The sequence below is a fragment of the Lepisosteus platostomus genome, chromosome 27, assembly GCF_059453375.1.
Source record: "Lepisosteus platostomus isolate fLepPlt1 chromosome 27, fLepPlt1.hap1, whole genome shotgun sequence".
NCBI classification, from domain to species: domain Eukaryota; kingdom Metazoa; phylum Chordata; class Actinopteri; order Semionotiformes; family Lepisosteidae; genus Lepisosteus; species Lepisosteus platostomus.
In genome coordinates, this window is record NC_142637.1 from 6,723,817 (window position 1) to 6,739,420 (window position 15,604).

At 49.8% G+C, this 15,604-nt stretch overlaps 1 protein-coding gene across 6 annotated transcripts in view; it reads right to left on the reverse strand.

Annotated features, from left to right (window-relative positions):
- pip5k1ca (phosphatidylinositol-4-phosphate 5-kinase, type I, gamma a) overlaps positions 1-15,604 on the reverse strand; it is a 53,779-nt gene that overhangs the window by 5,816 nt on the left and 32,359 nt on the right. For 3 of the 6 annotated variants that reach the window (XM_088622424.1, XM_088622421.1, XM_088622425.1), the window contains 12 exons: positions 14,861-15,013; positions 12,199-12,498; positions 11,306-11,511; positions 10,953-11,036; positions 10,638-10,686; positions 10,157-10,241; positions 9,801-9,962; positions 9,387-9,525; positions 8,713-8,745; positions 8,393-8,491; positions 6,168-6,309; positions 1,577-2,979 (listed from right to left, as the gene is read on the reverse strand). In XM_088622424.1, coding sequence (XP_088478550.1) covers positions 2,809-2,979; positions 6,168-6,309; positions 8,393-8,491; positions 8,713-8,745; positions 9,387-9,525; positions 9,801-9,962; positions 10,157-10,241; positions 10,638-10,686; positions 10,953-11,036; positions 11,306-11,511; positions 12,199-12,498; positions 14,861-15,013 — 1,623 coding nt within the window. In that variant the 3' untranslated portion in view covers positions 1,577-2,808. The other 3 variants (XM_088622422.1, XM_088622423.1, XM_088622427.1) reach the window with 3 other exon arrangements.

Below are 15,604 nucleotides of genomic sequence, written 5' to 3' on the forward strand. Positions count from 1 at the left end.
GCTTGTATCCCAGATCTGAATGTCGTAATGCAATGCACTCATTCACCCTGTAGTTTTTACTCTTAAAACAGCCCTCAGTTTGAAACAGCAAATTGCTTTGCATCTCAGTGAAGTTTCCCCATGGACTCCAATGTGGTCTTGGGCAGATGGTCAGTGTTCTACCAGACATCTACCTAAAACCTACAGGAGGACAGAAGAGACATGAAAGAGAGCAGCTACAGCTCATAGCACCCAGACAGCTGGAGCTGAGCTATAACCCTGTGTTACCCTACCACACACCTCCAATGACTCTATAACACCCCAACACACGATTCCTGAAAAGAGTTAAATGAGTTTGCAATCTGGAAACTGCCCCCACCTCCAGGAAGCAAGATTACTCTGACAACTGGACAGAAAAAAAGCCGTTCATTTTCTCTAAAGCCAGGACAGATATCTTCGGGAGCCAGGAGTGAGGCGTTCCTGAAGTCTGTTCCAGGTGTCCCATACACACCTGCGGCTTCAAAATGCAACCCATTACCATCGAGACCAGGCTGGGCCAAGAAATGGAATCATGTATCACTGCATCAGTTAAAATGAAAGAATGAGCAGCTGCTCCTGTCAGCCTAACAGCGGCTAAAACTGCAGAGGTAAGATAATTCCCCCCCCCCCCCCCCAAAAAAAAAGAGCCTTTTCTCTGCTCAGGTTTACGTGGACTGAAATACGTGCACCAAAATTCTTTTTTTTGGGGGGAAAAGAACAAAGTGCAATAAGAATAGTGTCCTCAAAGACACAGGGAACAAGACAGGCTTTCACAGGGCGGATCTCATGAGAAGCTCTGGGGTCAAACTACCCACAGAGCAAAACTGGGGAATTTGCTAGCTCAACACTACAGAGCACACCACGCCAGGGCTCCCACAATGCTACACGGACTGTTCAGACCGGGAATTTCAGCAGGTTTCCCCGGCAGATTGCTCTCATATAAGCGTCGACTGCACGGGATGTCAGGACATTCAGCTTTCTACAACCGCAGGAGCTCCAGGACCTGTGGGAACCCTGTGCTGTTAATAATGATAATTATTAATAATAATTGCTTACACTTCTATAGCGCCTTTCTGGACACTCCATTCAAAGCACTTTACAGGTCATGGGGATCCCCTCCACCACCACCAGTGTGTACCCCCACCTGGATGATGCGCCAGTCCACTCCCCACACACCAGCTCTCAGTGGGGAGGAGAGCAGAGGGATGAAGCCAGTTCAGAGAGGGGGATTATTAGGAGGCCATGACTGGTAAAGGCCAATGGGATATTTGGCCAGGACGCCGGGGTAACACCCCTACTCTTTTCGAGAAACGCCCTGAGATTTTTAAGGACCACAGAGAGTCAGGTCCTCGGTTTCACGTCTCATCCGAAGGACGGCGCCTGTTTCGCAAACTGCAGCCCAAAACCACGGAAGGCGGGAGGAGGGGTGGGGTTGGGGGGTGGGGGGGCGTGGATATCTGTCACTTACGGTTTCGCTCTCCCCGTCTGACACGGAGGGGGGCGGGGTCCCATAGTGCAGAGGGGAGTACACCCAGCTCCTGTCCTCGGGAGGCTGTTATAATACGAGAAGCCACCAGGGGGCGCAGCAGATTAGCCACAGACGGAAAGACAGCCCAGAAAGACAGGAAAGAGAAAAGAGAGACCTGCATGAAAAAAGGGCTCATGAAAGAATAAAAAAGGCGGAAAGGAGAGCAAAACCTCCAAAGAGGAGTGAAAATATGGAATTCACCACTTGCCTCCTATATACCTCTGTTAAGAGCAAGCCCAATACCATTGACATTTGCTTTTATTTCCCTGCCCAAGGGTACATCCTCCCTACCAGGGCAAAACATTTCACAAGACCCAACAACCACCTGATGGGATTTTCAGCTCTCTTATGCTCAGCAACTGCACTGAAAAACTAGATTTTTTTAGGTTGGAAAATAATGCAGACAGTCCTCCCTTTTTTCTGTCTCCCTTTTCTTTCAAAAAACACTCCCCGACATCTTGTGTGAATGTGAAATGAGACGGAGCTGAATTATTGAACCGGACCCCTCTGGGCAGGAGCAGAACCCCGGGGCAGTTCTGGAACAGCGGTCCACTTCGGGGCACTGGAGGAGCCTGTTGGTCTCATGAGCATGCCACCAGAAATGGGCCTCTCCTGATTAAAGCACTCCACAGGGCTGAAGACAAGGAGAGGACATCTCTTACAGCACCATGTGAGTGGCTGAGGTCTGTTTACCATGGGATCTGCTTTTCCTACAAGATATTAAGAAACTGCTGCTCTGATGCCATGACAATCAGTGCAGTACAGTACCACCCAGAGGTGTCTACAGCTATTCCCTGTTTCTGATGTCCATTTCCACCACAGCTGAAGGCTTAATAAAGTATTAAGCTGGGCAGGCATGAAGTGTCATGTCTTCTCCTGCACATCTGCCTTGGAAACTGCAGCTCTTATGGGTCTACATAATTGACGATGCAACGGTCTTCACACTACTGTGCCGCCCTCGAATCTGAATGAATCTTTACCGCCCCTAGGGGAATCGTGTCTTTCACATCAAGAGCTCATCAACACAAAATGTACACAAGAAGATTGCAATACAACAACAGTACCAAACTATGATACAAAACAGCACTGGTCAAGATTAGAACTCTTCAAGGAGCTTCAGATTAAAAAAAAAATACAGGCAATTAGTTGCCCTTACTTGCTCCTTTGCCCCCCTGCCTTGCTGTTAGATCTGAGAAGCTAGGAGGCTATTTTTGGTGGAATAGGCCGCCAGCGTGGCTCAATCGCTCTCCGACAAGGAACATCTAGGAATGGCAAGCATGACAGGATGGGGTGCGAGCTAGATCTTTAAGGGACCTAGAACGGGCAGGGGTTCGAGAACTGTTTCCCTCGGAACTTACGCTAGAGGCGCTGCCCGCCTGGCGCCTGGCACGGCGCAGCACGGGGGAGTACACCCAGCACCCGCCGTCCGAGAACTGACGGCGCCGCAGAGCGAGAGGAGGAGGAGGATGAGAGAGAAGCAGAAAGACACAAACACAAAATGAAACACAGCATGAACGGAGCAGGGGCACGGAAGCAAACCAGGAAATGAATTAAATTAAGAGATGAATGAATGAATGAATGAATGAATGAATGAATGAATGACAGGTTAGCTGCCCGTCCCAGCCTGCAAACCTGCACCATCTCCCCAAGGGTCCTCTAGGACGCACCTGCCCCAGCCACCATTAGGGGGCGCTGTGGTTAGAGCCGAAGAAAAGGTTGGATCAGGGAAGAAATGAATAAATGCAGTGGAGGAAACAGAGCTGTGATGCAGGCATGGGTGCCCCTGGAGAGCCTGGTGTTCCGCACAAGAGGCTGATTATGCTCATTTTGATTATGCTAATGGCACAACGAGGCTCTTAACGAAGCTTGCCTTCTCCCCGCCATTCCCTTCCTGCTGCTCAATGAGCCCGACCGGAGAGTCCTGGATCCTGCCTACGACACACCTTGGGGGAGCAACACATGGAAACGTTTCAGCAGCACTCAATCTAAAGCACTGCAAAATGCCGATACAAGAACACTATTCCAAACCCTCAGATCCAGCGGGCTTCTTCAAAATGAGCAGCAGACACACCAGCCAGGGGACACAAGTGGAAACTACAGGGGAGTGTATTTAAAACGAAGAACCGAAGCTACTTCACCCGAAGGGGGGAGTGTGGAACAAGCTACCCAGCCATGTGCTTGAAGCCGATCTGCTGCATCCTTCAGGAAACGGCTGAATGAGATTCTCGGCTCAGTTAGCTACTGACTATCAAACAGGGTAGATGGGCAGAGTGGATCTCGGATCACTGTTTGTAGCTGGATCATTATTCAATGAATGTATCTCAGTAATGATCCTTGAAAAACTCTACATCAGAATGATTAACATATTCCACACAGGAGCAGAGAGACTTCCTGTCTCCTTTCTGGTAAATATCGTTGGGCGCCAATGAAAAAATGTCCGTGTTATCTTTCTACCAAAGGATGCATTCCTATAATATGAGCACATCTTAGTTTTTTTAACAAAAAAAAAACAAAATTCAGGCCGTAAAGAGTTTAAATGGGAAGAGGGGACAAGGAACATGAGTGTATTTTGGGGGGACTGTGGTCTCACAACTGACTAGTCTAACCGGAAATCTGTAAAACAAATTGAAGATCCCATACAGGCCCTTTATTTGTATCTGCAAGGATGGATAACCGTGGTCCTAGAGACAAAATCCAGCAAGTCTTTATAGGTTGTTATTATTCTGTTGATTTCTAAGTGCTTGGAACGATGGAGGCAGAAGGTGAAAGAGCTGCCATCTTTCTAAAAGCCACTGGCCTTGAAGGAAGACATCACTTCCTCGTCTACAATGTCACTTCCTGTTCAAAACCATCTTCACGTTCTCTGCCTCCACAGTGCGAAAATTAGGAACATTTTCCCCTGTTACACCTGGGGGCGGGGGAATGGAGGGCAGCTGCAGTGTAACCAGGTGGATGTGCAGAGTTACACACATTTAGATCTTAAGTCAACAAAGGAAATTACATTAGAACAACACAAAACTGCCCTCAAGACAGAACTTAGCACAGGTTTGCTGGCTTTACAAAGAACCAAAAAACACAAGGCATTCTGGAGCATTTCAGTACCCGTAGACATAACCTCAGCCAAAACCACTAGACGGCTGTTTCTAAACAGGTGTCTACATTCAAAAAAGAAAACATGCAAGAGAAAAAGCATCCACACAACCACAACAGAGCAGGGTAAAGGGGCATGCTGTGAGCGCACTGCATTGCAACATGCTGTCTGTCTACAGCTTCCCTCTTTCAGCCTGTGCCTTTGAAGCACTTTGTTTCCGTGACACCTCGGCTGTGCCCAGCCTAGAGCGAGCGTCTGCGTTTGTTTCTGCAGCTCGACTCACAGGGGCCCAGATAGCACCTTTATTTTCAGTGCACGGAAGCTGAAGAAAGACAAGCCTTGAGCAGCCCTGAGTCCAGGCTGAAGTTAAAGAGGAGAGCGGAAAGGTAAAGGAATTATTCTGGGGTTAACTAGGATTCTAGTCGCCATCTATGCACAAGACAGAGAAATAGAAATCCATACAAGAAACTGCACACTGTCGGTCAAACACGCAGTTTTCTCACCCTACAGCTCCACAGACTCATCCAGACAGCTGCCCTGAAGAACAGCCAAGTGTTTATCCTCTGATACACAGCCAGACAGCCGCCCCCAGAGCTACAGGTATCTTTACAGAGGGCTCTTCTGGGATACCGAAGAGGAAACAGTGAGTTTACCCGCCCCTACCTTGTCAGAGAGGGCTCATTCACTACCCTCCACCTCACGGTCTGATCTCTGCACCACTGTTAAATAATTTAAAATAATTCATATCTGTCTTGCAAGAGTGGAGAGGTTTCTGCTAAGACCTAACATCTCAGCATCTCTGTTCAGCATGGAAAAAATGAAGACATTGCATATGTTTCTTGAAACCCTAGCAAAGAAGTCTTCAACACAAACATGGACCTTGTCCTGTTGTGTGGCTTATTTAAAAGAACATTCCAGAACCTCGTGCCTGCAAGACCCAAGACTCCTGTGTCAACTCTGACATGTGGCTGTTTGTTTCTGAAGAGCAGGTCTTAGTCCATATTCCACACAGCCTGAGCTCTCTTAAAACAGTCACAGAACACAGCTGTGTCGCAGTGCTGTGTTTTGCGAGTGGTGTATCAGTGCCCTTGAATCAGTTAACCCAGTCTCTTGTCCTCAGAGGACTATAGGGTTCTCTGGTGAAACCCATTAATGAACTCAACCAAATCCTGATTATTTTAATTACTCAGGCAAGTAAGAAATGCCTAAAGGTTCTGAGGCTCAATTCCAAGATTGCCTCAAAGAAGGACTTTTTTTTTAAATCCAACCGAGCTGTGGAAAAAATCTTCTCTGTAAAAAAAACTAGGAGCCTTATGCCAAAGACTTGTACAAGCCCTCCTCTCCTGCACCCTCAAAGACATTTTGGCGATAGAGAAATGCAGCAGCTTTGAAAAACTGCAGTTCCTTTTCAACATGGATGACCTACATTTTTTTCAAACTGAATGCGTAGTTGCAGGGTCTTTCAGTGGATAGGAGGGGGGACAGTTAAAATCAAGTACAGATCAGGCCTGTGTTAAGACCCGGGCTTACAAAGTAGATGTCGGTGATTGGCACGTCCTCTTCATCTTCTACAGAAGCGTGGCTGGTGGACTCAGACAGCTGGCTCGAAGCATCGGGCTCCACCACCACCTTCGGACTGGGCGGCACGGAGGACGAGGCTTCTGGGATATAACTGGAGACAAAGACACACAGGAAGACATGGACATTAGACATCCAAACTCCAGGGGGGCGCTGTGGTGTCACTGAAGTATTCCACTCTCAGCCAAGGGGAACACAAATGTCCTTCCAGGTCTTCCCACAATCACTAAATCTCCATTTTCCTCTTTCCTTCTTGAACTTTCCCCCCCTATTCCTTGGTAAGAGAGACATTCTGATGGTATTTAAAGATTTTCTTGTTTAAATTTAGGATAATGCAGATTTTGGCCTACTTCAGAACATTGTAGCCTATGGATGAAGTGGTCACAGTGAAAGAAAGAGTTGGGGAATGCTGGAGCCGAATTATAGGAAGCTGCACGTTGATGAGCATTCTGGTTTGCCGCAGACATTAACCTTCTTTTGTAAATTACCCAGTAGGCTAACACTCAGGCGACGAGTTTCAGAGATGGAGCAGGACAGAGTTTCAGCGAGAAGGAAGCAGAGCTCTTTCGTGCCTACTCATGCCTAGGCCTCTCCGGCGCCCAGCGCCAGTGCAGATGGCTCTCCAGGCCTGGGAAGCAGGAGCTCGGCCCCGAGGCAACCCTCCAGACTCTCACTCCCTCACTCAACCACCTCAAGCCTCGCATATCCCCGACTGTCTCTCGTAACCTCGCCGTGACTTGAATCTGTTTGCTTTCAGCAGCGCCACCCCAAACCCCAGGCTCTTAACCTAATCGCGTCGCTACTCCAGATACAGTCGTCTTAGCTGACAGCAATCCTTGGAATAATGGGTCAGCAGACGGTGGACTGGTGGGATGTAGAGTAGTGGGATTGGCATTTGGAGTCATAATAATAATAATTCCTTACACTTATATAGCGCTCTTCTGGACACTCCACTCAAAGAGCGTTACAGGTACTGGGGACTCCCCTCCACCAGTGTGCAGCCCCACCTGGATGTTGCGACAGCAGCCATAGTGGGCCAGTACTCTCCCCACACACCAGCTATTAGTGGGGAGGAGAGCAGAGTGATGAAGCCAGTTCAGAGATGGGGATTATTAGGAGGCCATGATTGGTAAAGGCCAGGGGGAAATTTGGCCAGGACGCCGGGGTAACACCCCTACTCTTTTTGAGAAACACCCTGGGATTTTTAGTAACCACAGAGAGTCAGGACCTTGGTTTTACGTCTCATCTGAAGGACAGCGGCTTTTTACAGAATAGTGTCCCCGTCACTATACTGGGGCATTAGGACCCACATGGACCGCAGGGTGAGTACTCCCTGCAGGCCCCTCTAATATATCTTCCAGCAGCAGCCTTAGCTTTCCCAGGAGGTCTCCCATCCAGGTACTGACCTGCTGAGCTTCAGTGGGGCTGTCAATTGTGAGTTGCAGGGTGATATGGTTGCTGGCAAGTAGCGACTGACAGTTTGTGGGTTCGAATACCTGCTGCAGACACTGCTGTTGTACCCATCCTAGACATTTGCTCTCTAGCCCGCCTAACCCTACAGAAACCAGGATGAGCTCTGGCCCACTGATTCACTGTATCTCTGGTCTGGACTCAGAAGTCACTCAGAATCCTGTGCTGCACACAAACAGGATGGATGTTTCAAGTGTGTACGTGCTTCATATTTACACAGGAAGGAAGCTTCTAAAGACAGCTGGCATAACTGAGCAACGGGACGCTGGTACAGATGCAAACAGCATCATGGGGAGCATGACCGGCGCTGGCTGACAGGAGACACCAGGGGGCACTGCACTGGCCTAGGCTCATCTCTGTGTCCGTGATGGTTGTGCATGTGTGAAAGCACCTGGGTTTAAGCTGTATGGCACACCTCAGTGTCCACGGCTGCTGTCCACAGGGGTACGTGCCGCAAAGTCAGTTTTGCGCGTGTTCTACCATGTTTTGCCACAAGGTTGCCCGAAAAGGCCAGTCAGCTTTGTATGCAGCCTTTGTTTCGAAACGGCACCAGCAGCTGCGTACTGCCTGCGGTGAAAAACGGGTTTTGACACGTGCTGAGGTTTCCGAGGATGGCGCCGTCAAAGCGTGTCGCGGGAGGGCTGTGGGCTTGCGCCAGGCCCGGGCGGGCGGGCGGGCGGGGAGCTGGTGAGGCGGTGAGGGGGTACCTCCTCTCCAGGGAGGGCCGGGGGACGACGGCGGGCTCGCTGTCGTGTCTCTTCAGCTCCACCTCCACCGTGATTGTCTGCAGGTCCTCATCGTGGGATCTACGTGGATAAAAAAAAAACCCTCACAGCGCTGTTTTCACCAGCCCTGCGCCCTCATTTTTCACACTGGAACTGACAAGGGGAGCCTGCCCAGGCTAACCCTGAGCCTGAGGAGGACACAGCAGCACGTCCCTGGAGGTCTGGAGGCGAAGGGGGTTTATTTTTTCGGTTTATTTTTTCATTCGGTTGTTAAAAGTCTGGTTTTCTGTGCTCGTGCTCACCTGCCCGCGTGTCCACATGACTGGGTGTGTCTCCTGGAAAGAGAGAACAAGCCCAGTCACCATGTCGAACTGCAGCCACACCGCCTCGAGTACAACACTTTAATACCTGGGCCCGCTTGCTCCCTGCATGAAACACACATGTCTGTGCTGCTCAAGTCTCAAGGTGCACCTGCAGGTTCCTCAACCATACAGGCATTACTCCGCCCTCTAACCCTGAGCCAACCCTAGCCCTACCCCTCATGGGAAGTGCAGGGCTAACACAATGAAACAGCTGGCCATCTGATGCTAATTTCACCCGAATCCAAGTGTCACCCCAAAACTCCTGGAGTTGACAGTGTTTATGTTGACAAGACATTTCCATCTCCTGAACAATGTGGGGGAACCAGTTCAAATGGCAAACAGATTGCTAGAATATACAGTTAAAAGTGCAGAATCTAACCCAAGGGATGCTCAAACTGTAAAAGGTTTCAAGTGTTCTGACAACCCTCTATTATAGTCTGGTGTGGGAGCTTGCAAAAAATTGGTGGCTGTGAACTCCCTTCTAGCTCATCTCTCTACTCAAGCTGCACCTCCAAATCGTGCCAAGAAAATCATCTCAGACCCCCCTCACCCAGCTCATTGGTTAACTGTTGGGGTGCCCTATGGCCCGTATTGGGGGTTTGTGCTGAGGTTACCTGTAGCGTGGGTGCTCGGAGGAGTCCGAAGGGGAGCGCTCCGGGATGGACAGCGAAGTCGAGGAGAGCGTCGTTGCTATGGACGCCGTGGTCGCTTCTTCGAAGGAGGGAGGAGTGCAGGGCAGGTGGTCCGGCCGACCTGCAGGAGGCGACAGAGAACGGAAGCTCGGCAGAGTTCGGCGCGCAGCTTTCAGACTTCGAATGACGTGCCGCTACCTAGCCACGCCGCCCAACAACGACGCCAAAGAGCATGCTGGGAAAAACGAAATGTTCCTGCACCCCGTGGTTTTCAGAATCAAACACGGACATTTGTGGACATTTCTCCGCGACATTTTGCTTTTCTATTATTATTGCCAGCCAGTTCCTAGCCAGGACCAGAGGCCTGGCCTGAGCGGTCAGGGCCTGCACGGTTACCCTCGTCGTCCAGAGTGGGGAAGCTCCTGGCCCCTCGCAGGTCGTAGATGTTCTCATCCCTCTCGGAGGGCAGCTGGCTGGCAGAGAAGGCGGCTCCCGGGCCAGTGTACTTGGGCACAGTGAGGGGCCCGCGGATCTTCTTGGAGGGTGAAGACTTCAAGGCTACAGTCAGAGAGGACAGATCGACAGAGGAAAGGCAGTAGGGTTCAGTCTCTGGAGCCAAACTGAAAAACACACCTCCGGCCCAATTTTAGGATGCCTCAACCAGATTTCTACGGTTTTACTTTACAAAACCAAAGTTGTGCTCAGAATACAGGGCACATCCACCCGCCCACCTCGTGCAGAGAGACACTCACAGGAGTTCTTTCTGAAGACAGTGGTGCTCATGAATTTGAAGAATCTGTCAGCATAGAAGCTGGGCCTGTGGACTGATACCGTGTCCTGAAACAAAACACAACAGCAGGGACGCAGTGTGAAGATCGCAAAAAGAAAGAAACCCCAGGATTAAATCTGATATATTTGCCCTGACTACTTTTAAAAATGGGTGTTTGTTGCCTTTTTTCCCCTCATGAAGGGAGACTGGGGAAATTACAGAAGCCCTGAATTCAAAGTGTAACCAGACTTGGGGTCAGACCGATGACGCCCTGGCACACAGCCTGTGTTAAATAATTCAGTTTAGCTGGATCGACTCCTCTCCCAGGTTGTAACGATCTGACCTCGTTTCCAGTGTGGCAGCTATCTGCGGCCTACATACTGCCCAGCAGGAAAGCTGTGAAAGGAGGGTAGCATTCATCACAAAATATAGCACTACTGAAGTACAGAAAACGTTTTACTCACTCCATCGTGAACTAGAGCTTTCCAGGTGTGCTCCAATTTTTTGATTAGCCTGTGAGGGGGGGGGAGAAAAGATACCCCTTTAGAAAATCAGACAGACTATATGGGCTATATACAGACTTTATTAATTATTAACTTGCATGAGTGAGTTACAGAGCCAGCTCTATAATGTCTACAAACACAGAGAAAAAATGAAAAGCTGTACAGTCATATCACATAACCGGGTATGACCACTCAATGCCATTTTTACAACAGTGCTCAAGAGGCAGTAAAACTGGACTGAGAGCAGTAAAGCGCATGAAGTTACTGCCATCCTACCTGTATGACTGCAGGATGTCTATGATTCCAATGTAGAGTAAAAGACGTTCCCCTTTCCCATTTACGGCTGGGATACCTCCCATCCTGCCAGGAGAGGGAAAAACAATCGCCACCACGTTAACAGAGTCGCACACAACCTGACCCTCTCTGCCACTGTGAACTGCAGCCGGTCCTCGTCTCTGACCAAGGATCTATTTGGGTTTGTTCTACACACCAGACCTGGCGTTGACAGCTCTGTCTGTGCTCGGCACTTGTGCCAGGAGCATTATGGGTACGAGGGTGGAGCAGACAGCGGGCAGCTCGCTTGTGCGTCGGACAGCGGCGCGGCGGCGTGCTCGGGGCGGGGCTCTTACATGTCGTCCGTGTCGATGGACTCCCCGCAGGCGGCGCCGCCCTGGATGGACTCCATGGCGGTGGAATATAGCGCCTTCTGAGCCACCGGCCTCTTCTCGTCGCTGGAGCCCCCGGGTCCCTCTGTCTGGCGTTCCCGCTCCGCCTGGTCCAGGTTGTGCACCCCCAGCAGCAGGCTGTAGTCCATGATCTTGAAACTCTCCAGCACCTGCGCCAAGCAGGAAACACGGCAACGGCCCGAGAGAACATCAGCCGCCACCTGCACCACACCTAACTTCAGGCAGCGTCGAAAACAACAGTCACACCCCAGGGGCCAATCAGCTTCCCTCATCTTAAAACACACGTGCGTGGCTATTGTGCGCAGTTACCTAAAGCCGAGACCAGAGCAATTTTGCTTGTCACCCTCAAAAAGCACTTGGGAAACTTCGAAGTTATTGCCCTTGGCAGCTCTGAATATTCTTCAGACAGATCACAGAATGAGGTCAGCACACAGCTGTCCACGCTACTAAGGGAAGAGGGGTTTACTGTATAATGGAGTTGATCATTCCCAGCTCGCAGCTGAACTGCTTTGGAGGCAGAAGCAAAAAATGCGAGCAAGAGAGGAAGTTCCCTCTGGGCACTTCTAGTTTGTAGTTCGCTGCCTTTAAACACACATTGTGTCCAGGTCTGAGCGGGGAGCCGCGCCAGATTGTGATGGCTGCAAAGGAACAGGTAAAGGTTAATTTCACGCTGAAAGGAAGTAAGGACACTGAAGGTGGCTGAACAGCAGTTCCTTATTTCTGCTTTTAAGTGTGAAACTAACCCTTACTTGCCAAATCGCGCCCCGCCAATCAAGATCGAGGTCACGGCACAAGGAAGCATTTTGATCGCTCAGCCTGAACCCCCCCGTGCTCACCAGGCAGTCCCTCTGCAGGGTCTTCACCAGGGCGTTGTAGGTGTCGATGTCCAGCATCAGCCCGTCCTGAAGGTCCTGCATGAAGTCCAGGTCCTTGAAGGTGGGGCTGGACTTCTCCCGCTCCTTCTTGGAGGCCCGCCGCTTGTAGGTGGAGCCCTTGAGGTCGTACTTGAGGTGCATCCTCACCACGCGGGGAAGCACATTGTTCATCACCACCATGCGGATGTTCTTCCCCCCCGACTGGACGCAGTACAGCCCATAGAACTTGGGCAGCAGGGTGCGCGGGTTCTGGTTCAGGTTCTGTTCGTTAGCAGGTGCCGGGAACGAGAGAATGCAAGAGGAGGCCAGCACGGGTCAGCAGGATCGTTATAGTGCGATACGGTCAAGGCACAGGCTGCAGTAGTTATGCAGTTGCACGACTGCAGTTATGCACGCTATCCTTTACAGCTAGGGGGGCCAGCAATGCAAAGCTACTGACCACACTTGCAATACATCCAATAAATCCATGAAGTGAACTGGAAGTGATCTATTCTGTTTGCTATAAAACCCTGTCAAAGTAAAGTATTTGATTGACTACTTGCAACAACGGCAATGGCGCTCTGCGGTACAGATCGCTCTGCTGCAGGTGCATTCAGAAAGAAAACAGCCTGGGAGAACAGAGACAGCAGTTACATAAGTATATCTGATAGCATCTATGTAGGAAGTTCTTTCTTCTCCTTACTGAAAATCCATTTCCCGTCATTGACAGCTGACTTAATGTGAAAACACACTTTCAGAAGTATGGATTTAATCACCTCTGAGTGGCCTGCAGATACGAGGCAATGCACGTATGTGCGCAGGAAGATAAAATTATACTTGGTTGTTATATTAAAAGGCGCACCAAAAATAAAATTTCAGCAGATCACGCATTCACGAAAAATCAGTAACATTTGTGCTCTGTGAACGAAGATGCGATGGCTGGCTGAGTGGTGCGAGGGTTCATGGCAATTTAGCACAAACAGGATGCAAGAGACACAGCCTCTGACTGCACAGTGCATTCAAGCAGCACGCTGGAGGTGAGTTAAAGAAGGTTCAAGACAAAAGGGTTGCATGCTGATAGTTTAGCATTCCTAAAACAGAAAGAGAGCTAGCACAGCCATGTCCACTGCAATCTGGACACCGAGTTCAACCCGTAGGGAGGTCAAAGGTCAAAGGCCTTTGCATAATAACTACCCAGACTCCCTCACGGGGTCACCTCAGGACTGAAGTTTCTGAAACCCTCCCACCAGCTAACATGGCACCCTTCGGCAATAACACAAACCGAAATGGTATTTTCCAAAAAATGTAACATTTTCAGGAATCCCACTGTACTCTTGAGCAAGGGCACCAGATATGGGTAACAGATTTTGTGTGTTAAAAATGGGAAAGTAACTCCACTGCAGCACAACGTCAATCTTAATCATTTACTCTTTCCTATCTCCTCTTCGCCACTTCCAATGTTGTTCATGTTCGCTCTGCAGAATGGTTTCCAGTGGTGGCCCCCTGCCCTCGAACCCTGGACTGCCTGTGCAGCTGCCCCCTACTGGCAAGCCGTCGAATCGGTGAGACCTGCTGCCGCTCTCCTTGTGAGAGCAGAGCTGGAGAGGCCCGATCGCCATCGCAGCCTGCCTGCAGGACTTGCTCCCCTCAACAGCCGGCGCCTGATGAGAACGGCCTCGGCTCACCAGCCCGCTGTGGAAGGCTTTCGAAAAGCCACCGTTCCTGTTGCACGTGCTTCCTGTTTTTCATGCATGCTCCAAGCGGGTTGATGGCGGTCTCAGAGCCAGCTTTCCGAGATTACGGCCCCCAGGGCATAGCTGGGACTGAAATAGCAAGCTGGATTTGCATGGTAATACTGCTGTTCGCTCTTCCTTCCTCTTTTGCTTCTGGGCTGACATTAAGCGTACAGTGAAATGAAACCATGCTTCGGCAGTTCTCAGATCTCTCCTGCGCTCCTGTGACCATTTTCTCTTGAGCCGGGCTGTAGGCTAACCCGTCGAAAAGCTGCACATTTGTGCAGCCTGTAGCTCCGTGGTGGAGAAGAAAAGGAGAGCAGAAGGACGCTTTACTTAACCAGGACCACAGGGGCAAAACTACCAAACAGCAATTACAGGCCCGTGCCTCATAAGCTCTTGTGCACCAACACAGTGGAGCAACCTGTGTTTGTGCCACATTTGATTCCAGGTAACCTTGATTCGGCTGAAAAGTCTGCAAAAGCTGTCGCAGGACTGAAAGCAGAGATCGGATCCTGAGTCACTGGCTAGGGCAGGACCTTGGCAAACACTGGGAATCGGAACAGGGTGTAAGCGCAGGAAGGCAAACATGCATTTAAATCGGTGGATTTGTTAACCTGTTAATTGGTGTCCCTTACTTTTGCCCTGCATGTCTGAGTCTGTGTCAGCAAGGATCAGTTCCAATGGTGCTATTGGTTCTATTAGTGTGAACTCAGTGTTCTCCAGCCCTGGGTCTGAAGAATCACTTAAGCCTTCTGGTTCAGGCTAAAACCTAGCTCTCAGCTACTTAACTGAACCAGTTACTTGCTTATTTAATCCACAATGACCCCAGTCTATGGCTACTGATTGAGGGCGCATTCAAAAACCTGAAAGGCTCTCCAGGACCAGGGCTGGAGCAGTTGTGGGCTCACCATGTAGTATCCTGGCAGCAGCTTCTGCAAGAACTCAGCCTCCTTGTGCATGACAGTCTTGATGATGAACTCGTCGTCCCGGGTGACGTAAAAGAGGGACCCACTGGCACCAGGGTTGGACAGCTCGATCAGGGGCTCGTTACACAGGGAGTACTGCAGGAGCAAAGAGAGACAGCCACCGTGTAACTGTGTGTCCTTCAAACCTCCCCCCACAACAACTCCTAACACACACTTTTTACCATCTCCTGCATTTTCATGCTTTATGAGAGACAAAGGGCTTACTGTTTTTTTTAAATACATTTATGGGGTCCTTTTTTCAAACCAGGAAAAATAAATGGGGTACAGAAACACTGTGACAAAGGTCAGAAATGTCATCACTACTTTCATGTGACACCCAGGGCACAGATTAGTGCTAAAAGGGACTATAAGTTAAAGCTTTTGGTAGATAAAACCACACGCTGAATTTGGACTTAATAATAACCCAGTGCAGGCTATGACAGAGCTGAAATACCAACAGATGCATGTTTTTTTAAACTGTTTCGAATCTTATTATTTCTGTGAATTTGCCCAGAATAAGACACCAAGCATGAAACATCCAGCATTTGCAGACAGCATATTAAAAAAAGTGACAATAGCTTTTATATTCTGAAAGGCACTACACTGCCACACAGCATGGAGTCTTCTTTGTATTCCGGCTGTCTTGTATCTTGAAGCCAAACTGCCGTGCAAAACCATGAAGGCAAC